General features: G+C 39.9%; 2 protein-coding genes across 4 annotated transcripts in view; both read left to right on the plus strand.

Annotated features, from left to right (window-relative positions):
• Positions 1–9,990, plus strand: part of CRIM1 (cysteine rich transmembrane BMP regulator 1) — a 232,441-nt gene extending 222,451 nt beyond the window's left edge. For all 3 annotated transcript variants that reach the window (XM_054976633.1, XM_054976641.1, XM_054976648.1), the window contains 4 exons: positions 772–966; positions 2,839–2,961; positions 4,871–5,058; positions 6,950–9,990. In XM_054976633.1, the coding sequence (XP_054832608.1) occupies positions 772–966; positions 2,839–2,961; positions 4,871–5,058; positions 6,950–7,126 (683 nt within the window). In that variant the 3' untranslated portion in view covers positions 7,127–9,990. The remainder of the gene's footprint in view (positions 1–771; positions 967–2,838; positions 2,962–4,870; positions 5,059–6,949) is intronic.
• A 2,427-nt stretch (positions 9,991–12,417) lies between these two features.
• Positions 12,418–25,491, plus strand: part of FEZ2 (fasciculation and elongation protein zeta 2) — a 119,403-nt gene continuing 106,329 nt past the window's right edge. The window contains exons 1-3 of the mRNA XM_054993243.1: positions 12,418–12,778; positions 14,456–14,564; positions 19,616–19,732. Of these exons, the coding sequence (XP_054849218.1) occupies positions 12,507–12,778; positions 14,456–14,564; positions 19,616–19,732 (498 nt within the window). The 5' untranslated portion in view covers positions 12,418–12,506. The remainder of the gene's footprint in view (positions 12,779–14,455; positions 14,565–19,615; positions 19,733–25,491) is intronic.

Here is a 25,491-nt window from a genome sequence, read left to right on the forward strand (position 1 = left end):
TTGATATTCTGGTGCTGTAAACAAATAAAATTGAATTGGAGAGTTTCACCCCACCTTATTGTGTGTAAGTTAGTAACCTTCCCAATGTGGGGATGCACAGAAGAACGACGATGAAAACAGGGTTGTACATACCTGTAACTATTGTTCATCGAGTTCTTCTGTGCAGACACACATCCCTCCCTCCTGCCCTGCTATGAACTCTCTGGTGGTAACTGGGTTCGCGATGGCTGAGGAGAACTGAGGGAGAGGAGATCACTCCTCCCAGGTCACGGGACCTGTTTTAGGTGGGGAAAACGGTTTGTCGACATATCTAGGGAGAAGCAGTCCCTAATGGAGCTCAAAAGAAGCTAGAAAGTCCCAATGTGTGTCTGCACAGAAGAACTCGATGAACAATAATTATATATATGTGTAACCCTGTTTTATGAAGCAGGTTATTGTAATTCCTATTTTACAGATGGGGAATTAAGGTTGAGGTAGAAGGCCAATTTAGTGAATTATTAATTAACCAAGGATTTGCAAGTAATTGGCACTCTTTACCACTAGACCACACTGAATAGATCTTCTATTTACTTTATAGTGGGAAAAGGTTAAGAAAAAAAGTGATGGAACTTTAGAACCTGCTATGTATTTTTCATTAGCAGTATACAGCTATTTCCAGCCATGTTTTTATGCCAATCAACCAGGCACAAATAGCATGACCATTTATTTTTATTTGCCAATTACTTTGAAATGGCTTTCTAACTTGCGGTTATGGCAATATTATTTCACTAGAAGACACAACATCAAAGAAGGCAGTTTGTCACTTTAATGGTAAAACCTATGCAGATGAAGAACGTTGGGACATTGACAGCTGCACACACTGCTACTGTCTGCAGGGTCAGACCCTTTGTTCCACAGTCAGCTGTCCTGCTCTTCCTTGTGTGGAACCCATCAGTGTTGAAGGAAGTTGCTGCCCTATGTGCCCAGGTAAGGTGTTACGCTCAGTAATGTGTTCTGTATTTGTTGGAATTTTTGTATATCCCATCAAAATCTGATAATCATGTGTCTCCGTACTCTACAAATCCAGGCTTGCCAAGTCATCTTGGTAGTCAGATAATCAACTTGTTTATCAAGATGTCTAATTCTCTATGAGAGTTCAGCTGTGGATGCTGAAGTTAAGAGATTGAGGCCATGAACAGACAACAAAGATCTTTTTATAAACCTGAGAAAAGCCCCAGATTTGCAGAAAAATCTAAGATCTTTTGAAGAAATCGAGTTAAACCCTCCCCCAAATGATAAAAGGAGTGTCTTTAAGAAACAGATGTCATGATTGACCATTGCTAGGCAACCACCGCACTATTCAAGTCTTAGTTTCTGTCAGGGAAAGACAGGGCGATGGGAGGTGTTTTCCATAGCTGTTTTGGCCTTTGAGGGAGGACTCATTGGGGCCAACCACTGGAAAACTTGCTTACCACATGACTTGCATGACTCACCAAGATACTGCTGTTTGTTACTGTTTAACAGTAATTCTCTCTAGTTTGTGTGGTTGTTTCAGGAGGTTCCCCCTTTTTTTTGGTACTATATACTGTTTAACAGCAGCCATCCCCAAAAAAACCACTGTAGTAGTTAGAGTTTCAGTCTAGGATCTGGGAGTCCCAGGTTTGAATCCCTACTCTGCTATGGAAGTGCACTGGGTAACTTTGGGCATGTCACACACTCAGCCTAACCTACCTCATAGTGTTGTTGTAAGGACACAGTAGAGGAGAGGAGAATGATGTAAACTGCTTTGAGTTCCTATTGTGGAGAAAAGCAGGATACAAATGAAGTAAATAAATAAAGTAGTTGAAGATAGAGGTAGATAAAAGTAGGAGGATGTGTGGAAAGGAGAGAAGGAAGCAAGGAATGGTGAGGATATGGGGGCTGTCAGGAGAAGAGAAAGAGGAAATAGTATGGGGAAGAGATAAAAGGAGGAAGTGAAGTACCCCTTGCAAGTCTTTGGATAGAGTTTTCCTGGGGAGAGGCTGCCAGGAGAGAAGGCAGGAAAGCTGAAGACAGTGGAGCAGATAAAGGTAAGTTGCTGGTGGATGGGAAAGCGTAAAGAGAGCAGGAAAAGGAGAGGCTCTGGGAGCTTTCGGAAAAGGGGAAGAAGAAATGAAATAGTGAAGGAGGGAAAATTAGATGCCCCCACAAGTCCTTGTGGGTCCCCTGTTTATCATATTCTTATTGACAAACCTGGGAACTGCTTTCCTATTTTTACTATGGCAGCAACAGGGAAAACAGAAAAAGAACAATTCTGTCAATAGTTCATCTGCCCTTAATGTTGAACTAGATACTTTGGCTGTTCGAAGTCCTATTATTCATATATCAAAGGAAACATTTTTAAAAATATAATGGTGCCTATATGGTAGGTAGATGGTGTTACAAATGCTTTTCCAGCTCATAATCCTTTTGGGTCAGAGAACAGATGAGCCAAAAATATGAATTAATACTATAAAGTATTGAAATATGAATTAATACAAGGGCCATTTCCACACACATTGAATAATGCACTTTCAATGCACTTTTGTAATCCTTTAGAAGTGGATTTTTTGTTCCACACATGGAAAATCAGTTTCAAATGTTCACTAAAGAGTATTGAAAGTGGATTATCCAACGTGTGTAGAAGCAGCCTATATCAGGGAAAAGATTATTTACTTTGACATTAGCCAGGTAATAGAAGCAGTGCATAACTAGTATAAAATCTTAACAGGCAGGAAATCTAAAAGACTGTGTGAGGGAGAGTTTAATTACTATGAATAGATTAGATAGTGATTGACTTTTTCAGTAAGTTTCTGTGACAAATAATTTTAATTTTTATAGAGATGTATGTACCTGAACCTACCAACGTTCCAATTGAGAAGACAAATCATCGAGGATATAATGACCTGGAAGCACCAGTTTGGCCTACACCCAGTGAAAATGACATTGTTCATGTCCATAGAGGTAAGATGTATTACATCTAAACAGCACTATGAGACATCATGAGTCAAACTGTGGGTTGACCCCAAATACCCTTCACTCCTAAAACCACTCTTGGGAGAACTTTCTAACACTTTCAGATAGGACTAAGAAAACTGTATTTCACTTTTGGGATCTATCCCCAGTATCTACCCATAGCCCACTTCTGTCTTTTGCACCCAGTTTTTTAGCAGTCCCTCCATATGCAATTATAAACAGATTGTGATTAATCTGTGCACTTGTCTCATCCAGTATGTATAGCTTTCTAGCCTACTACCAATCTCCCATCTGTCTGATGCCAAAAGTTAATGTGTTTGAACATCTAAGTATGGCTTTGTGGATTGGCAGAGATTAAACAATTTAAGACAGTATACATAATAATTTATTTAAAGAAGAAATATTCAGGAAAAAATTACATAATGTCATGCAATTTTTAATTATTCATATTCTGACTAACTTATGGTAATTCTGTATAGTAAATCAATCCATATTCAGGAACAAAGAAAGGAGGGCATCCATTCCACTTAGGCAAGCGTGCAAGAGATTTATTACGGAGGGTTATTTCTTTTTTTCTTTTTCTTTTTAATATTTTTTATTGAAACATTTGTTGCAACAAATAACTTTCAAGCAATAAACATCATTACAAATCTGATTGTAACAAAAAATAATGTACAATACATGATTAGTCTTATATCCTTATTAAATGTCGTAGAAATATCCATGTAATTACACAATTATACTACTAGCTTAATAGAAAGAGAGGTATCCATTGTTTGTTATAACGTGTAAGATTTTTGAGTTAGGCTGCAGATTGTTCTCTTCTATGTATTCCAGAAATGGGAGCCACTTTTCAATAAAACCAGTATTTTCTGTGAGGTGTTCTGCGTTTTGCATATCATTGCTTATTTTTTCTAAAATAAAATGATTCCAAACTTTAGAGAACCAAGCTTCAATTGTTGGTAGTCTTTTTGATTTCCATACTGTCGCTATGGCACTCTTAGCTGCTATAAAGAAAGAGGCAATAAGCTCCTTTCTGAGTTTGGGGATGTGTAAATTTTCCCATATGTCTAAAAAGCTCATTTTCGGGTCAAAATGGAGTTCGTAATTAGTGATGTCTTTAATTTTCATTAATATCTCTTCCCAAAATTGTCTAATTCCTTTACACTCCCACCAACAGTGGGCAAAGGTTCCCGGAGGGTTATTTCTGTCTACCTATTTGTTTAGAATATATATATATATATCGGTTCCAAATTAGAAACAAACAAAAATATCGCTGGTCCAGATCTGGCAAGCAGATTTGCACAGCTCCCAGGTTGCAAACCCAGGCTAACAAAGGACAAGAGCCCTTTGGCCCCAGCCAGAAAAAGGGAAGGAGGGGGGGGGGGAAGTCTGCCTAAAATCAAACTCAGCTGCTGCTAGCCTGCTACAGCACCAGCAGAATCTTACTCAGTTCCCACCTCTGCAAGGAAGTCCTCTGGCCTCTGCCAGTACCTGCAGAGAGAATTTAAATCTCTCCCCCAAGCTGATGCTTACTGCAACAGAGAGAACATATGGCTTCCTATCAGCGCAAATAGCAGAGGTGCAATTTAAATTGGAAAATGGCACTGAGGGAAGGGTAAATCCTCTTGCTGTGTCCCAAGCCATTTCTCTAAAAAGCAGATGGAGATCCAGTCACAACCAATAATCTCATATCGTTTGGTCCTAATATTCAGAGCTAAATATGTATGCATACTATGCTGCCCATAATTTGAGGAAATCATTTTAAAATATTTTTTGTTTGGGGACGGAATAAAAAGCAATAATGGACGGTTGAAGCTATTCTGCTATTTGATATAGGAGAGATGAGTGATATCTAGCGGTATTGCTACTAACATACTCATGCACACTTTTTCAGATATGGGTCACCTTCAGGGAGATTTTAGACAAAACAGAGGATCACAGTCAAACACAGAGGCATCTCTTGGTTCTCTTGCTTGGGTGACGGTGCCCATCATGACAGCCTTAGTTCTTATAATAGCACTTCTACTTGTCAATCAGAAGAAACAGTGGATACCAGTATCCTGCTACAGAACTCCAACAAAGGTAAAGTGGATCTGGTATATTTATGTATTTGACCACATTTCATAAATGTAGGCAGCTGCATTGGTATAAAAGAGTACCATAATTTCTTGAATTGTCTGATTCAGTTGGCCATAAAATTGAGGGAAGGATATATCTCCACTCTGTCCCTTAGGGATGATTCAGGTCCATAATAATCTCAAAAGCTTTGCTTCTGCCTTCAACAAATATAGCTCTGCCTCTCATTTCCCTTTTTTATCAGAAGTGGTAGGGAAGCCTCCATTCAATGCTTGAAGACTGCACAAGGCCTCAACCTGTTCCACTAGAGGCAATAGGTACTGTGGTGGCACCTTCACTAACGCCCTACGTGCTTTTTGTACAAAAAGATTCACTATCTTCTGGAAAGCCGTGGTCTGTTTATCACCTATATAGTAATTTTGTTTACTTCTGTCTATGCAAAAGATATTTAATTGGGACAACTAACGGATTAAAAAGTTGAACTGTGAACCTCACAGTTCTAAAACTCATACTCAGCTAATGACAGCACAAGACTGTCAAAACAAAATACTGTCATACACAATTAACATGCAGAATTCATTACTACATGATGTGTCAAGGGTCACTACTTTAATGGCTTCTTTAAAAAATTATTCAGGGTGGGCATTTCCCGGGTGATTATCTCTGATCGCTGAATAAAATCTCCCAAGTACAGAGGAAGCTGTATCTTTAGACATTTTACACTCTTAACAGTCAAGGACACACAGTGGATTTGTGCCAGAATCCCCAGTACATCTCTCAGACAAATACTAGACACATGGCAAACTATATAAAGTGAGCATTAATTCTTTGATTACTAGAAGCTGAAGGCAACCAAGGAGTTCTTCCAAGTTCCTGTTGATCCTATTCAACCTGCAGCTCTCCCCACTTCTCTTCACTGCTATTTTCCCTGTATAATCTGAGAAGTGAAGATTCTATGGTAAACTAAGCTGGTGCCATAATAAATTAGTTGGGTAGAAGTGCTGCATGTCTCTTACTCACCTCATAGGAGGTGAGTCCTATTAGCTTAAAACAATGTTTCCCAACCTGTGGGTTGGGAACCATAAGTGGGTTGCAAAGACTCTGAAAGTAGGTTGCAGGCCAGCCATCTCTAATAGCGGCTCCTACCCATTGCACCCTTCTCCTTCTCTTCTGCCTTTCTAGCATCTCATATTCTCACCTCTCCCTCCCCCTTTGCAACAATAATGAGAGAGGGAAAGCTGTCTGGCAACTAGTAGCTTTATGATAGTAGGTGGAATGGAGAGGAAAGGCTGGAGAGTGGGTGGGAGCTGTTCAGTGCTTGGAGAAGTGAGAGGAGAGGAATGACCTACATCTTTTCCACACTGTGACACTGAGAGATCTCTGTCTTTTGGTGCTACACCTCTGAAGATGCCAGCCACAGCTGCTGGCGAAACGTCAGGAACTACAATGCCAAGACCACGGCAATACAGCCCGGAAAACCCCCAACAACCATCGTTCTCCGGCCGTGAAAGCCTTCGACAATACAAGATTGGGAACCATTGTACTAATAACAAAATTTGACAAGATAAGCCAGAAGTATTTTCTGAAAAGCATCACCTGAAATTAACTGTTTGCATCATTCATATTTCCGTCAGATAGATGAGACAGTTCTAGCAACTGCACACCACTAAATTAAAGGATATCGTATCAGATCCAGTCCTTTCCATATTGGAGCATATCATTATTTATTTTAGCATAAGTAATGCTATTGTTTACACAAAAGTTTGGATTGTTCCCAAAAGTGTTCATGTTAAAGTTCATCTCTCTCCATTTCTGAGATAGGAAAGGTAATTTTATGTTTTGTATGAAAAATGTGTCTATAAAGCTGTTGCTGAGTTGTTCCTTTGTTTTCAAACAGCCTTCCTGCCTGAACAATCAACTGGTATATGTGGACTGCAAGAAAGGAACTATGGTTCAGGTGGACAGTTCTCAGAGAATGCTCAGAATTGCTGACCCAGATTCCAGATACAGTGGATTTTACAGCATGCAAAAACAGAACAACTTACAGGCAGATAATTTCTATCAAACAGTGTGATAAGTAACATCTTTCCTGAGAAGATAAGAAGAAACAAGACTGAGTCTGCTACTAAAATAAAACTAGAATTGTGCACTTGCTTAGTGGATTGTATTGGATTTGTGACTTCATGTACAGTTCTAAGACCTTACTGAGATGGGCTTTGACTCCTGCAGTATGCCAGAACAAGCATTCCCACTTCTTGCGATAACTGACCAAGTGTTTTCTTAGAACCAAAGTTTTAAAACTTTTAAGATGTTTTGCTTGTAAGATAGTATTCGAGGTTGTTTGGAAAGAGGGAATTGAGGTTGTGCTTGAGTGGTTATAACAGGAAGCCTCAAAAGATGAGAAGCTGGTCAGCTTAGCTTGGAGTCAAAGCAAAAAGAATATAGCTTTTTCCTGTCACTCCAAAATTGCATTTATTGCAGTGAAGTTATACGCATAGCCCTACCTGATCTCAAAAAAGGATAGGGTTTTTTTAGGCTGTGCTACAAAAATATACTCCTAGGAGAGAATCTTTCACTTCACAGGTATGGTGTAGCTGCAACTATGTTTTTCTACCTGATCATAAGCTGCAGTCGCTAATGACATAGCAAGGAAAACATTATAGCAGAAATACAAAGGTTGAGTTTATCGAAAATGTGTACAATTATACCTTGTACTGCTTTTTGTTCTTCCTTGAGATGCTGATTGTCCAGCTTTTGGCAGTTAGCAAATGGCTAAGGCCTGTATAATTCCTGATTATGAGCACTGGATCTTTTGACAACAGTTTTGGACAGGGAGAGAAAGGAAGGAAAAGTGAAAAACACCATCTGATTCCAGAACTTGTGGTGTGTGTGTTTGTTTGTTTTAACCATGTATCAGTTTCAGGTGATGAAAATATTTTTCATTGTAGGAAAAGAAAAAGATGATATTGGATGAAGATCTTGCTCAAATTAAATCATTGTAAGGGTTCCTTTTTGCTATTTACTGATTATGCAGACTAGAAACAACTTCCATGCTAGGAAGCTGCTTAATTTTAATTGTATATTACTCAAGCACCTTTTTGGAAGCTCAGAAAGAAAGGAGATCATGCTTCTTTAAAACTTTTAGCTTTATAGAAATATTTATGTAAATATAGTTAAGCTAAAAACATAGCATTTGTATGTCAATGTGTGTATATATGTGTATATATATGTACATATGTATGTGTATATGTATATATATACGTGTGTGTATATATACATATGCATATATATACACACTATATGTATATATATGTATATATACAGTATATATATGGAATTTATATATACAGTATATATCAGTATAATTTTGTATTTTCCCTGTTGAATGTATTTTTACCTGAGATTTTACCCAGAGCAAAAATGAACAGGCATTCCATATTATTGGTTAATCATTTGTGAGATTAGGAACGCTGAGAGCATCTCATTCTACCTACAGTTTTAATTGATTTTAAAGTGTGAATATGTTAGAGTGTGTGTGTGTGTGTGTGTGTGTGTGTGTGTGTGTGTGTGTATACGCACACCCTTGTGTTTGCATATATGTGTACAGTATGTGCACAGTTTTAGCAGTAAGCATTTCTATTGCTTCTTGCTACATTTCAGGGTGTTTTGTTTTCTTTTTCTTTTCCTGCCTGGCCTTAAAAAGGTCGTAATTCAATGCATTGGCTAGATACACTGATAACATACAGGCAGCACTAATCAGTTCCATAGAATAACACCATCCACACTTTTGAATCCAGTAGTACCTTGAAGAACCACAAAATTCTCAGAGCATAAGTTTTGCGAGTCAAAGCTCCTTTGTTAGATACTGTTTCTGATGGGAGTCTTGACTCTTGAAAGCTCATACCCTGAAAATCTTGTTGGTCTTCAAGGTGCTGCTGGACTTAAATCTTGTTCTTCTATAGACCAACATGGTTACCCACCTGAAAACGTTCACACTTTGATATATTTGAACATAGTTGTTTTGTTTGAAACAACTACTGGAATACAGTCAACTAGCTGGAAGTTGCAGTTTAAGTGATGACTTTAACACGTATCATACGACATTTGATTTTTCCAAACAGGTCTTGGCACTTTTATACTAACTGCCCATTTGTGTGTTGTCTCTTTCTTTTACAATTGCTTATCCTAAGATACAGATACCCAGTATGCTTAATGTGAAAAGGAAATGTATTTTTTTTGTAAAGAAACTCTCAAGTATTGTTGTAAATACTTGGTCAGAGGTTACTGAACTTTAAAACTGAAAAACGTAATTTATTATATGACCTAATTTATTAATCTGAAGATTAACAAATGTTTTGTTTTAGAATATCAAAAAGTGTTCTAGCTGTTTGCATCAAATAAAAAAAGTAGGTGTATCATAAAGGCTCAACATTTTTCTGTTATGAATTCAGTTTCCAAAAAACAAAAATTAAAAAATATAGTCCCTCAAGCATTTTATACTCAGTATATCAACACTGATATAAATGTTTCTATCCAGTTACTACCCAGATTCAGTCAAGACAAATCATCCATTCCTTTCATCAGAGTAAGCAGTCTTTCTCCAGAAATTGTAAATGCTTGCTTTTGTTTTACAATCAAGGCCATATTCTGAAAGATTTTAGCAGACATGGTGTCAAATGTTTTTATTATTTTATTATTATTATTTTGAAGATATTATTTATCCTATGTGCTGTAGCCATTACACTCTTTTACTTTGGTTCCTGTTGTGCTCTTGTAAGAGAAATGCAGATATAATTTTCTGACAAACAAAATAGATGCATATGTGGCACTTGGAGTGCGCTGCAATTCGGCAGATTGCTTGTTTACTTTTCAAAATGTAAGATGGTTTCTTGTAATTTGGCTCTTGGCAGCACAATAAAAATTAACTTGATGAACTTTCTATAATCTTCAAACAGATTTTTTCCTGTAAAATGTCTTTTGAGATGTTCATTGTTTCACAGGGGACAGGAGAAGTAAAGTGTATATTACTTTGGTCCAGTTCTTAACCTAATGTACCAAAAATTGCGAACACAGCTATGAACATGACTTTGATATGGTATGGCAATAACGAACTCGAACAAGATCTTCAGATGTTCTAGCTTAAGGGCATTCATCAGTTAAGTGTCTTAGTACTTGTCACATAATATTATTATTTTTTAATTTATTAATTTTTCAAACAAAAAACCCCCAACCATGTAAATTACAAACATAGAAAACAAGATTACAAAAGTAACGAGAAAAAACACATAGAAAAAAATAACAATGTTGAATCAAGTTATTTGGTAGAGGGCAATAATATTCAATACATTTTTCAAATTTATCTTACGAGATATAACAGCAAGGAAATGGAATGGGTTTTTTTCTAAAGTATTTATATACTTCGTATCTGATTCCTTTTTCATAATTTGGGGAAGGGCTTAGATAGATGTTGATGCTGAGTAACTTTCTGATTCATATATTAAATAAAATCCTGCCATGTTTCATAGAAATCTGACGTTTTAGCATTACCTTTAACAACTCTTAAGTTGATATGTCAATTTTTCTGCCATAGCTATTTGCTATAACTCAGAGTACCAATGATATAATGATAAAAATTCTGCAGATTTCCAACACACTGCTATTACCCTACTGGCTGCCATCAACGTGAACACTATTAATCTCTTAGATGTCACTTTTCCACTTTGTTCCCCCCAAATTAATAACAAGGCCAGTGCTGGAGTGGTATAAATGATCTGATGCGTAATATTTTCCATTTCTGTAATACTATAGAATTGTGATACTACAAGGCATGACCAACACATATGGATGTAATTGTCTTGCTGATTGCAGTTTCTCCAGCATTTTATGTTATTTGTATTATTTATTCTTGCAAGATGTACCAGAGTGATACACCATTGATGTAATAATTTCAAAGAATTCTCCCTAAGGGCTATCAATACTGTTTTCCTTGTTTGAGTCATCTACTTTTTTCATATATTTTGTTCTATTTTTATCCCAGTGCCTTTTTCTCATATTGTTTTCAGTCCATTTGACATACTTATATCTATTTCAATTCAGAATATATTTTAGAGATTATTCTTTTTGTACTCTTCATATGTTGCATTAAGATCTCTGGTCAAAGTTTGTCTAACTGTAGGATTCACAATTAAGTAATGTAACTGATGGAGAAGAATCTAATTCATTGAAACTCTTTTTAGTTGTACTACATTAAGAGGAGTTCCATTTTCGTAAACATCTCTCATTCCGTAAATCCCCTTTTCTTTCCATTTAAGATATTCTTCTGGTTCATGTATGTAATAAAAATTGGGATGTAAGGTAAATGAAAGTAGTGGGGGATCACAGGACCTTATTCAAAGTCTTTCACGGCATGGGGAACTGAACCATTAAAGCTCCATCAACTATTTTAGTATACATATCCTTAAAATAATCCTTAGGACTCATAGAGGCAATGAAATTGAGTACATGTAACTATTGTTGCTGGAGGGAGGCAGGATTAGTTATGCCACTGTGCACCTTTAAATTAAGAGGTGGAAATGAACTGAAACACCGAAAGCCATAATGGAGAACAGCAGGATTTGAGTCCAGTGTCAGCTTAGACAAACAAGATTTTCAAAGTGTAAGCCCTCGAGAGTCAGAGCTCCCTTCTTCAAACAACCATAACAGAGAAGGGTGACTTGATTTCTGTTCACGGCCATGATCGGGGTTTAGAGCAGAAACCAGCCAGAATTATCTACCATGCCAACATTTCACTCGCCCAGTTGCCCCAAGAGGATGTAAAACTGGAGCGGCGAGGCAACGGATAGCTGGTGGTATCCCATCACGGCCGCGGAAAACGATATGCCTGATTTGAAAAAAAAACACGTTTTTTCTCATTAAATACAAAAGGCGCTCCGTACGGATTCAATAATGCTAAGAGTCAGAACCCTTGAAAGAGGCAATCCTCAAAGCTCTTGGGGAAGAGAACTTGATTCTCGAAAGCTTATGCTACAATAAAATTGGTTAGTCTTAATGGTGCTACTGGACTCTTTTTGATCTTGGGGAAAAGTGTAAGCTATCCTTGGGCTTGAGTCTTGCATGGGCCCCCCTTTAACTGCTCACGGGAGAGCCCAGAAGTTATTTTAGGGGCTCACGAGTTGTACTGAGCCCTTAAACCAGTTTCCGGTAAGACGCTGGAGTCAGATGCCCCAAACTCTGTAAGGCACGGCCATAAACGTCCTAAGTGCAGCTTCCCTTCCGGTCAGAACGGCTCCGGGCCTCCCCTTCTCCTGGGCTGGCCGCCCCACCCTCTTCCCTTCCGCCCCGGCAACCGGGAGCGCGCTGCTAAGCGCCAGGACGAAAAAACGGGCAGGCGAGCGAGTGCGCGCGTGCGCGCAGGCCAGGCCCGGTCGGTCTCTGCCTTTCCCTCAGAGTCGGCCATGGCGGCGGCGGCGGCTTCGCAACGGGACCCTGCCGGGGACTGGCAGGACTTCTCCGGCTTCCAGCCGCCCGCTGCGGAGGTCGATCGTCTGGAGCTCTCTACGCCGCCGGTTCGGGAGGGGGGCCCTTGGGGCGACAGGGACGGCGGCGGGCTGAGGACCAATCTTCCGCGCTGCTTCCAGCCTCCTCGGCCCCCTCAGGATTGCCAGGGCGGAGAAGCCCCTCTCCCACCGCGGCCCCTCGGCGAGCAGAGTGCCCTGCGTGAGGACGAGTGAGTGCTCCGGGGGTGAGGGGCGCATGGCGGTTTGGGCGGGCGAGTGGCTTACTTCGCCTTCCTCCTTCGGGCTGGGGGGGAGGTGCTGGCAGCTGAGCAGGGCAGCGTAGCCCCGAGCCTCTGAAGGGCACCGCGGCGGCGCGACCCTTTGACTCCCCGGTCTGTTGTTGCTTGTGAAAGGAATGGGAGGCACTGCAAGCCTCGAGGATACGGATGCCAGTGGCGCACACCATCTTCTTCCTTGGCGGTCCTCCGCCAGTAACCTTTCGGATGTGGATTGAACGTTAAGCGTCCGAGTACGCCTAGAATCTGCATTACTGGCCGCAGAGACCCTGTGTGGATGGAACGAGGCTGTTGGCTTGCCCTGTTGGCAGGAATTTGGTCTTCCTTTATTTTTTATGTGCAAGGACAGATCCCTTAATAAAGCTTCTCTATCTCACCGGATGTACAGGACTATAGTGGTCATAACATGTTAGCTTTGCAACATAACTGTTGTCATTTATTTCGAGCTATAAATTGGGAAGAAGTATAGTATTGGCTCCACAGATTCAAGAGTTATCTTTTATTGAGCCAACTATGTTGGAAGGATGTGGCAGCATTTCTTTCTCAAGAAGAGTTCTGTGCAAGGGAATCATGCTGCCACCTGAGGATTCTACTTGTATGTAGTAGTTAAGAGAGTTAGCTGTGAGACAAATACATCACTGTCAGAGATCCCACTTCAGCCATGAGTTGTGGCTAGTGGAGTCTTAGACTCCACTGTATCCTGCCTGTTGGCTCACAAACTGAAAAGGAGCTGAGGAAACTCCTTTCCAGTTTGTGAGGCAACAAGCAGGAGATGGAGGAGATGCCTCAGGGCTCCACCCCCACACACAAACACACATGTTCAGAGAGGGCAGCAAGCAGCAGCAGAGGGGAGGCATCTCCCCTACATTTCCCAGGTAAACTTGTGCTGACCAGCCTCATGAAAAATGTCTAGTTTGGTCTGACTCTTAGAAACCAACAAAATTTTCCAGGGTATAAGCTTTCATGAGATACCCAAGGAAGTGAGTTTTGACTTACAAAAGCTCATACCTTGGAATATTGTGTTGATCTCTGAGGTGCTACTAGACTCAAATTTTGTTATGTTCCCTCCCTTCTCGTAAAATGAAGTGATATTCATGACCTGTCTTAATCATTGCTTCTCAGGATTATTGAGAGGAAGAATATATGTGAATTGCTTTGATTATTGAGCTAATCTTGGAGGCTGATTTGCATCCACATGGGCAATGTACATTTAGCTCTCTGAAGCTTCTTGTATGTATCTGGAGCTAAAATTGAAGCGAGTAGGTTTTTATTGATTTTTATGTATGCCACTCCAAGATGTTCAGTTTTGGGGCTACTTAAGCATTCACTAGCTTAAGATGATTTTAAAGAGTTTTTCAGAAAAACCTGTATAATGAAATTATGACTTGATAATTGCTGTACAATTGTCAAATTTCATGTCCTAGCATTTGAAAAAGTAAGTGAACTATTCTGCTTGTTAGCACTTAATTGAAACCAGTGGTTTTCGTATTGCAGTGTAATATGAAGACACTGAACTAAAAATTCACAAAAGAACTTGGGGACAGAGTTTTTTGGAAGCCGTAGTTTCTGATTATAAAGCTAAATTTTGTTTCCTTAATTTTTTTTGCCCAGGATATGGAATGCTCTGACTGATAATTATGGGAATGTAATGCCGGTGGACTGGAAGTCTTCCCATGCCAGATCACTGCATCTGCCAACCCTGAATCTTTCTGAAAAAGGAGTAAGTATTCAACTGTAAAACTTTGAGAGGGTTATTTATTTACCTCTTTGAATATATGGAATAGAAACAGAACACTGGTATTTTAATGTTTTCATTATAAAATAGTGAGTTTTGCACTTTAAAACATGTTTGCCCAGTTTCCTACATCCTATAAGGATTACTGCTTTTTTTTTTCTTCAAAATTCTCAAGTCTGTGTTTTCACCACTTAACTGTATGGTTGCATTATTGCTCAAAGTAAGATCATATGTAAATTACATTTCAAGTTAGTGGAATTTATTTGCGTATAAACTAAAGCAGAATCTTTTTTTTTACATTTTTACTTGCTTGGAACCAACAGGAGTAACTTATAATTGTAGTCTTTTACATAACAACCCAAGGCTAGTTCCATAGAGGGATTTTTCCTTCCTTGAACAGCAGGAAGCCTCTGCAGTGAAGTAGAGCAAGCATATGCCACTGTGCCAAACCTTCACAAATATAAACCTCATTTTCTCCGAAATAAAGGGAAAACTGCAAGGCATCTAAAGGTGAAGGCTCCCCCGTAGCCACTGTGAGAAGGGATGACTGAGTTAAACTCCATATTCTTCCCCACCCCTTCAGCCCTTTAAAGAGCTTTCCCCGTTTTCCCTGCCTGCTAAGGCATGGTATAATATTACAGTATAGCTTGATGAAGAAAGGGGAGGAGGCTTCAAGCATTCCAGCATGATCGCTGCCACATCAATGCTTTTGTGGAGGCTTAATGAAGAAAAGGGGGGCAGAGCAGAGGTTGGGGTCTGTGGCAGTTTTGAGTGGCTCATACAGTGTGTGGACACCTTTCCTGTGCTGCTTGCAACTGCTGCTGCCATGGTGGGGGAGAAAGGGGTCTTCTTATGACCATATGTGAGTGCAGCCCATGTTTATCATAGACCTTTAACTGTTCTCCCTTTCTTGGCATGATTTAAAAATTATTACTTAGCATGTCTTTCTTAGCATGATTTAAAAATGATTAATAAAAGTACATCTTCTACTCCCAGGTATTGATTTATTTTATTTAAAACATTTTTGTTCCTTTTTTCTACCTAGTTAGGGCCTTCAAACCAATAAACAATGAAATAGACATTAAAAGTCAATTCTAAAAGTGTGTGTGTGTGTGTGTGTGTGTGTGTGTGTGTGTGTGTGTGTGTGTGTGCATAAACAGGAAGGAGGGTCAGTAAGAGAACACCAAACAAAACAAAACAAAAATCTTGAGCAGCTTGTAAAAAATAATGATAGAGGGAAACAAATCAGCTTTGGGAAGAAAATCCACAGTTTTGGGCACCATAACCAAGAAGGCCCTTTCTCAGATTGCTACCTATTTAGCAAGAATCCTAAAGATGACCGTAATGGTCAGGTAGATTTAGGTGTGAGTAGGCAGACTTTAAGGTATGCTGATCCAAAGCTGTATAGAATTTTATAAAGGGCAATACAAGCACTTTTAATTGGACCTGGAAGCAATTTGGAAGCCAGTGTAGATAGAATGAGACTAGAGAGTTACGGTCCATATAGTTCACTCCAGTCAGCATTTGTGTTGCAGCATTCTCTACCAATTCCAATGTCAATTCCAGACATTCTTAAAGGGCAGGCAGCCCCACATAGAGTACATTACAGCAGTCTTACCTAGATGTTACCAGGGCATGCACCACAGTGGCAAGATCTTGTTTTTAACCAAGGAAAGCCTACAGGTAACTCACCAGCAGAATCTTGCGGAAGGCACTCCTAGCCAGCTCTGCCACCTGTTCATCCAACAAGAGGCCTAGTTCCAGCAACACACCCAATCTGCAAACTTGCTCTTTTAGCGGGGTGTGCAACCCCATCCACAACATGTGATACCTCGATTCCTGGGTCAGTCCTTCTGTCCACCAGTATGTCTTATCAGGATTAAACATCAGTTTATTAGTCTTCATTCATCACAAACTGCTTCCAGGCTCCAATTCAGGGTTTCCATAGCTTCTCTGAGACCTGCTGGATGTACAAGGTAGAGCTGAGTATCATCTGTATATTGCTGATTACAGAGCCAAAATCCCCAGATACCTCATCTGGTGGTTTCACATAGATGTTAGAAAGCATGGGCGGGGGGGGGGGGGGCGGTATGATGGAACCTTGTATGTTCCCATAGGCCAGGGGCCAAGCAGCAGTCCCCAAGTACCAACGTCTGAAACTTACATTCCAGGTAGGACCAAAACTACTAGAAACCTCTTTCCCCTAGTTTGTACCCCAAAAGGTGATCCAGAAGAATATGAGGATCACCAGTATCGAAAACTTCCAAAAGGTCCAGAAGAATCAACAGGGTCATACTCCAGTGCAGGCTATCCACTGTGAGGTCCGAGATTCCTAAGGGAGCAAACCTGATAGAGAAGTAATAACAGGTTGCCCAACCGCAGACACCCCTTGCCACACATTCACAATATGTTGTCAGTCTTCCCAGAATACAGTTTGAAAGCTGTAGCACCTTTAAGACTAACCAATTTTATTGTAGCATAAGCTTTCGAGAATCAAGTTCTCTTTGTCAGATGCATGGAACAGAAACTGGTCAAATATAGAAGAGGAGGGGGGAGGAGAGGAGGAGAGAGAAGATGCAGTTAGGGGGGGAGAGGGACATTCCATTCCATCAAAGACTTAAAGGTCGCTGTAGTTCAACAGAAACCTTTCAAAAACAAAATCCAACCGGAGGCTGCTGAATTGGAATTCATATGCAAATTTGACTCTGTCAAGCTGGGACTGAATAGGGACTATGAATGGTTATCACATTATCACAGGTAACAGATTTCCTTTACAGAGGCGGGGTCTGGGGGAGCCCAGTGGCACCTGGCGTGGGCTTCCGGGGACCACAGTTCTCTTTGTCAGATGCATCTGACGGGGAGAGCTGTGGTTATCGAAGGCTTATACTACATTGGAATTGGATGGTCTGGTTGTTTTGCTGCTACAAACCAACACGGCAAACTCCTTTGAAGCCTCACACAAGCCAATTAATCTCCACTCCAAAAGGAGATGTTTACATTTACTAGCAAAGGAATGTTTTGGTTGCACCCTCCCTCTCCCCCACTAACTGCATCTTCTCTCTCCTCCTCTCCTCCCCCCTCCTCTTCTATATTTGACCAGTTTCTGTTCCATGCATCTGATGAAGAGAACTTGATTCTCGAAAGCTTATGCTACAATAAAATTGGTTAGTCTTAAAGGTGCTACTGGACTCTTTTTGATTTTGCTACTACAGACTAACACAGCTAACTCCTCTGGATCTATGAACAGTTTGAGAGGATATGCAATCATCCTCTAAAACTTGATTGTACTAATTTGGAAGGCTCAAATAAGAAAGTAAATTTCTTGATGAAGTAAATAGTATAAAGCTGTGTAAAGCAAGTTGACAGATACCTTTTCTTGGTTAATGTCCTCTTAAATCATTATTCATTTATTTAAAAACAATTTTGTGGTATTCTAAGATGCCTATAATGTTGCTAGTTTGGCTTAATGGTTGTGTTTTGCTTCCACTGTTACGCTGGGTCATCACAGTTGCTTGAGGCAATCCTTAGATGCTCCTAAAAAAGCATCTTAAGAATTGTTTTTGCTACTATGTAGTCAAAAATCTCTTTTCATTGGGCAAGGTGGAGAACAATTCCAGGAACTTCTCGATGAGACTGATTATCTTGGATGGGGTAGGCAGCCTTCTTGCCAAAAAATCCTGCAACTTCTGGGTATGGGAGATGAAGATTATACTTGTCTAACCTGACAAGCTGAATCTCAGGAGCACTGCTAGTCCCTCGGCAGTTCAATTCAGTTCCTTGTGCTCAGAACCAGCCTTGTGTTGCATGACATGGTTTGGCATGTATGCCAGGAGTTACCTATTGTTTCATTCTGGCTTCAGAGCTGGGTTTGGGACACTATACTGATGGTAATTCAGCTCCTATCTAGAAGATAGATTCCAGAAGACAGTGATGGAGGCCCTTAGATTGCACTCTGGCAATGCACAGTGCTCTCTGTCTTGTATGCCATGCTATTTAACATGTATGTGTAATCATTGGCTGAGGTTGTGAGATACTGTCAGTATGCTGATGACAGCCAGCTCTATTTAATCAATTACTTAATCTGGTGGTGCAGTGGAAGTGCAGAACAGGTAGCTAAGTGCCCATAGTCAATCATGAACTAGAGGAGGGTAAATAAACCTGAAGGGTACAATTGATGGGCAAGCAAGGATGATAGCTGTTCTTTCTGGGTCAACCTGAAGGACCCAGTTCATAGCTTGAATGTGCCCTTACATCTGTCTTTTGGATTCCCAAACAGTTTCCATGGCATAAAGCATCTCTTTCCTGCTCCAGTAAACTCAATAGTTGTACCTTTCTTTCTCTTTCTCTCTCTCCTCTTCTGACCTATGTGTCTTAAGCAGTAACTGAGAATATGAGGAAGAAAGGAAGAGTTCAGACCAGAGAAAGTTAGTCCATAAACTACAAAACGGCTGATTTCTTATAAGTTGCCAGGCAATAGTTGTACCTTGTCTTGAAAAAGGAATTGTCTTCTTTTAATACTTCATTTATACCCTGCCTTTCTTCCCATTGGGGACCCAAAGCGGCTTACATCATTCTCCTCCCCTCCATTTTTTCCTAATAACAAACCCTGTGAGGTAGCTAGGCTAAGAGTTTATGACTGGCTTTAGATGACCCAACAAGCTTCCATGGCAGAGCAAGGAATTGAATCTGTGTTGTTCAGATCCCAGTTTAACAACTACACTAAACTGTCTTGCCATGGTTGTCAATGTTCTGGCCATGTGGAGGTTAGATTACTGTAAGATGCTCTATATAGTGCTTCCTTTGAAGACTTCTTGGAAACTCCACTTGGTTAAATACTGTGACAAGCTTGTTGAACTAGACATACCAACATGAACTGAGGAAACATCTAAATTATTTATTTAAATGTTCCTGAGCTTTGTATTCATTGTATTGAGATTGATTAGCTCCTATATCTTTGTCATAGTGTAGTGGTTATATTTTAATCATAGTTAAGCTTGCTTTTATATTCTTTTTTCTCATCCCTTTTTGATATGTAGGTTAATGAAAATTTGAACCTTGACTTATCAGATGATGAAGAGTTGAGAGAGCAGCTAGACATGCATTCTATCATCGTTTCCTGCATCAATGAAGAACCACTCTTTACAGCTGAGCAGGTAAACTGGATCTGCATCTGTGCTGTTGGGGTATTATTATGTCTTAGCATTAGGCCTTTCTCGTTCTAATGGAAGAAATACTGATAAATACATTTGGAGAGTAGCTTGTATGGAACAAATCCTACTATTCCATTTCTGCTAGTAGAATGTGATATCAAAATGTTTTCCATTCTTTGAGACTTCCGGTTTGGGATCCATGGCGGTCTGAAGCAGCTCCAGTTGCGGAGCTGACCGGACTGCCGTTTTAAGCGGCCGGCGGGGTGAAAATAGCCCGCGGCCGACTGCTCTCAGGCGGAGAGCAGGCAAAGAACGCTCAAGACCCTAGGGTGAGTTAGATCTCGGACGAGGGGGGGCTCTGCGCAACGGGTCCCCTCCCGATCCTTGAGGTCCCACCCTGCGACGGGTCGGCTACAATCTCTGCAGCAGTTTTGGGGCCAATTCGGCTGGCATAAGACCTACATACCCAAGCTTCGATTGGGGGAAGAAGTGGAGAGGAGAAGTCAAAATCGAAACAGCGATTACAACCCGAGAAAAGTGAAGGAGAAGGTAAAGATCACTATCTTCCGATACGGGACAGATTGATAAAAACAGAGAGGAAAAAAAGTAGATTTTTAAACTGCAACAGATTAATGAAAAGGAGGGGAAGATTCGGCAAGAGTTGCATTTGAAAAGAGACTAAGTTTAAAGAAGTTATTAAAGAAATTGGACTATTGTTTTGAATACCTGTGGCTATGGAGCTGTGAGAAAAAGACACCATCGCGAGATCTGCTGTGGGAAGACGGGAGACAGGAAGTGCGTAACAACAATAGAGTGGCTGGAGAGAAGCGGCCCTTGCTGGAGGGCAGGAAGAAGGGAATCGCCATTTATGAAAGGGGAAGGGTCGCGGCTTCAGCGGAAAAGGAAGTAGGCCATTTTGGATTACAAAATCATAGAGAGACCATAGAGAAAAGACGCCCGACATTTTGGACTCCTTAAAAACTAATTTATGCAAGAAGACCGGGACATTTGAAATAAAAAAGGTACTAAATTTAACGCCACGGAGTTAAGGAAGAGAGCGGACTCGTGGGAGCGAGCTAAAGCAAGCCCCACGATGTCGAAAAAAGAGTGGCAATCGGCAATAGAAAACCTGGATAAAAAACTTTTAGAGGTGATTAAAGAATTTAAAGACATGAAATTGGAGCTGATCAAAGAGGTTAATCAGACAGTAAAATCGGAGCTGTCAGAAGTAAAATCGGAGTTGTCAGAAGTGAAGAAAGGTATGGAAACAATACAAAATGAATTACAAGGAACGCAGCAGAGAGTTAAAACAGTAGAAGGAGCGATGGAGAACTTAGCAGACACGCAACAAACAGAGATGAGACTGATGAGGGGAAGGATGGCGGTTGCGGAAAGTAGACATATGGAGAAGCAGCTCAGATTTCGCGGTCTGCCGGAGATAGAAGGAAAGACAGCGCAAGAACAGATGACTGAAGTGTTAGCTGAATACCTGGGGAAGGAGGAGGAGGAAGTTGTGGCTATCCTCGATGTGGCATATCGCGTGAATTCAAGAATTGCAACCCAGAGGAAAGTACCAAGAGATGTGATTGTGCAATTTACAACACGAAACATGAAAGAGAAGATTGTGACTAAACAGTTTCAAGATCCATTGGAGATCGATGGCAAGACAATTATCATAATGAAGGAATTACCCAGATCAGTGTTACTAGATCGGAAAAAATATAAAGCGCTAATCCAGATGTTGAAGGACATGAAAATCAGGTACAGATGGGAGCTTCCAGAAGGTTTGTCCTTTGAATTTGGAGGTGCCAAAAAGCGCATTAGATCTGAGCGGGAGATGGAGCGATTTATAAGGGACAATGAAAAAGACTTACCAACAAGATTATGAGTATGGAGTGTAAAGTATTATCTTGGAATGTAAATGGACTAAACTCACCGAATAAGAGGAAAAATATCTTCCACTGGCTATTAAAACAAAAATGTGACATTGTTTGCTTGCAAGAGACTCATATTCGAAAGCAGGATGTAAAATATTTAAAATTGGGAAAATTGGGCAAGGAATTTGTAGCGGCCTCAAGCAAGAAAAAAAGAGGAGTGGTGTTGTATGTAAAAGAGGAGCTACAGCCAAAATTTGTAATGAAAGATGTGGAAGCCAGATTTGTAGCAGTGGAATGTACTTGGAACTTAAAGAGAGTGTTGGTAGTCGGAGTTTATGCACCTAACGGTGCAAAAGAAAGCTTCTTTGAGGATTTGAGGAAGCATTTAGACGATCTTTCATATGACCAGATAATTCTTGCTGGAGACTTCAATGGAGTGACAGACTTGGAATTAGATAAAAAGACAATAACAGCACAAAAGAAAAGAGGATTATTACCAAAGCTCTTTTTTGAGTTGATTCAACAAGAGACTCTCGAAGATGTATGGAGGAGAGAATATCCTAAAAGTAGACAGTTTACTTTTTATTCTGCAAGGCACTCTACATTATCAAGAATTGACATGATCTGGGCCTCAAAAGACTTAGCGTTATGGACTAAGGAGGTAGAAATAATGCCGATGGTAGGCTCAGATCACAACCCAATTATGTGGAAATTAGGGAAAAGGAGAAAAAGGAAAGCATGGAGAATAAATGAGGACTTGCTACAAGAAGGAGAGAACATGGAGATATTGAGAAGAGAGACAAAGTTCTTCATACAATACAACATGATTAAAGAAGTACCAACTGACAAAGTTTGGGATGCTTATAAGGCGGTTATAAGGGGCATACTAATGGACTTAAATGGTAGAGCAAGAAAGAAGAAAGAGGAGAAAAGACAAGAGATTGAGGGGAAAATAAAAGCCAAAGAAATACAACTAAAAAAGAGACCAGGGAAAAAGAAATTATACCAGGAAATTAAAATACTTCAAGAACAGCTAACAGCAATGAGTAATAAAGAATTGGAGTGGAATCTTAAAAGATTGAATCAGAAAGCATTTGAAGGTGCAAATAAACCTGAGAAGTACCTGGCATGGCAATTGAAGAAGAGAAGGGAAAAGAAAATAATAAATAAAATTTGTGAAGACAACAAAACGTATTTGGAACAGACTACCATTAGTAGAGCCTTTTCTAAATTCTACGCTAAGCTGTACAATAAGAAAGAAGTAAATAAAGAATCAATAGCGTCATATTTGGAGAAAACGAAACTTCCAGAAATCTCGGAAGCTTGGAGAAATAAATTGAACAGTGAAGTAACGGACGAGGAAATAAGTAAGGCAATACAATCTGCAAATTTAGGAAAGGCGCCAGGGCCAGATGGACTTACGGCTAAATTTTATAAGACAATGGCCAATGAACTGGCACCATTCCTAAAAGAGGTGATCAATGGAGTTCTAAGGGATCAAAGGATTCCAGACACCTGGAGTGAAGCGAACATATCATTGATCCCAAAAGAGGGCCAAGACTTGACTAACGTAAAAAATTACAGACCTATATCGCTACTTAATAATGACTATAAAATTTTTGCGAAGATATTGGCGGAGAGACTGAAGGGGTGGCTCTCGGAGGTTATAGAAGAGGAACAAGCAGGTTTTTTGCCTGACAGACAAATAAGAGACAATTTAAGGACAGTGATTAATGCTATTGAATATTATGATAAGCGTTGTGACAAAGAGGTTGGTTTCTTCTTTGTTGACGCTGAAAAGGCGTTTGACAATTTAAACTGGGACTTTATGTTTGCCACTATGGAAAAGCTACAATTGGGAGAAAGATTCATCAGAGCAATTAAGGAAATCTACAGAGACCAGACTGCAGCAATTGTGGTGAATGATGAAGTGACCAAGAAATTGACTATAAGTAAAGGAACAAGACAAGGTTGCCCGTTGTCTCCACTGTTGTTCATTTTAGTATTGGAGATCCTGATGATACAAATACGACAAGATGAAGAAATTCGAGGAATAAAAATAAAGGACTATTCATATAAGGTCAGAGCATTTGCGGATGATATAATGTTAATTGTAGAGGACCCATTGGAGAACATGCCAAAAGTGATAGATAAGATTAAGGAGTTTGGAGACTTGGCAGGTTTTTATATCAATAAAAAGAAGTCAAAGATACTATGCAAAAATATGACTAAGCAGAAACAACAATTGTTAATGGAAATAACGGACTGTGAAGTAACAAGTAAGGTGAAATATTTGGGAATTGAACTGACTGCAAAGAATATAGATTTATTTAAAAACAATCATGAGAAACTATGGACTCAGATAGAGAGAGACTTGATTAAATGGAACAGGTTGAATCTGTCATGGTTGGGTAGGATTGCAGCAGTTAAGATGAATGTGTTACCAAGAGTAATGTTTTTGCTACAGACAATACCAATCATCAGAGACTCTAAACAATTTGAAAAATGGCAGAGGAAAATATCAGATTTTGTATGGGCAGGCAAGAAGCCTCGAGTGAAAATGAAAGTTTTACAAGACGCAAAAGAAAGAGGCGGAATGCAACTGCCCAACCTGAGACTTTACCACGATGCAATCTGCCTAGTGTGGCTGAAAGAGTGGATGACGCTAAAGAACAAGAAATTACTAGCCCTAGAGGGATATAAAAAAATATTTGGATGGCATGCATACCTATGGCATGATAAAGTAAAGGTGAACTCGATGTTCCTGCATCATTATATACGGAGAAGTTTATATACAATCTGGACGAAGTACAGAATTTATCTACAAGAAGGAACCCCTTTGTGGGCAGTTCCATATGAGGTGATAGATCCGAGAGCTGTTGATAATGAGCAACAATGTTTAACTTATAAAGAAATAACTAGAACTGAAGCATCTAAACTCAGAATGAAGACGCAGGAGGAACTATCACCTTATTATGACTGGTTCCAGTACAGACAGATCAGAGACTTATATAATTCGGACTCTGTAAAGGGAGGTATACGAATAGAGAACTCGGAACTAGAGCAGACCCTTCTTAAAGAGGACAAGAAAAGAATATCTAAGGTATATCAAGTACTGTTGAAATGGTATACTGAGGATGAGATAGTAAAAACACAAATGGTGAAATGGGCTATAAATTTTAATAAAGAAATAACAATGGAGGCATGGGAATACTTGTGGAAGACTACAATGAAGACAACGACATGTACTAGCATTAAAGAGAACATTTACAAAATGATCTATCGTTGGTACATGACACCAAAGAAGATTGCGCTAGGGAATTTGAACACTTCTAATAAATGCTGGAAATGTAGGAAGCATGAGGGCTCCCTCTATCATATGTGGTGGTCGTGTGAGGTAGCTAGGCAGTACTGGGGGGAAATAATAAGAGAAATGAGTGAAATTTTACAATTTCAAATTAATAAGAACCCAGAACTCCTGCTACTAAACTTGGGAATGGAGGGAATTCCAGTCCATCATAGGACGTTGATATTTTATATGACAGCAGCAGCCAGACTTTTGTATGCGCAAAAATGGAAAGTACAAGAAGTGCCAACTATTGAAGATTGGATCTACAAATTGCTGTACATGGCAGAAATGGACAAGATGACAAGAAAACTGAGAAATCTGGACTCAGGGCAGTTTAACACAGACTGGGAGAAGCTGAAACAATATTTGGAGAAGAAATGGGAGGTGGGAGGAGAACTGTGGCAGTTTAAGAACTACTGAAGTATAATAAAATGCAGAGGGGGGTGACTTTACCGGGGGGGAGAAGAGACAAACGTGAATCTCTAGGCAGTTAGATTAATAGATTGACATATATATGGATACATACAGATTAATAA

The sequence above is a fragment of the Eublepharis macularius genome, chromosome 1 (assembly GCF_028583425.1).
Source record: "Eublepharis macularius isolate TG4126 chromosome 1, MPM_Emac_v1.0, whole genome shotgun sequence".
In the NCBI taxonomy this organism is placed as follows: Eukaryota; Metazoa; Chordata; class Lepidosauria; order Squamata; family Eublepharidae; genus Eublepharis; species Eublepharis macularius.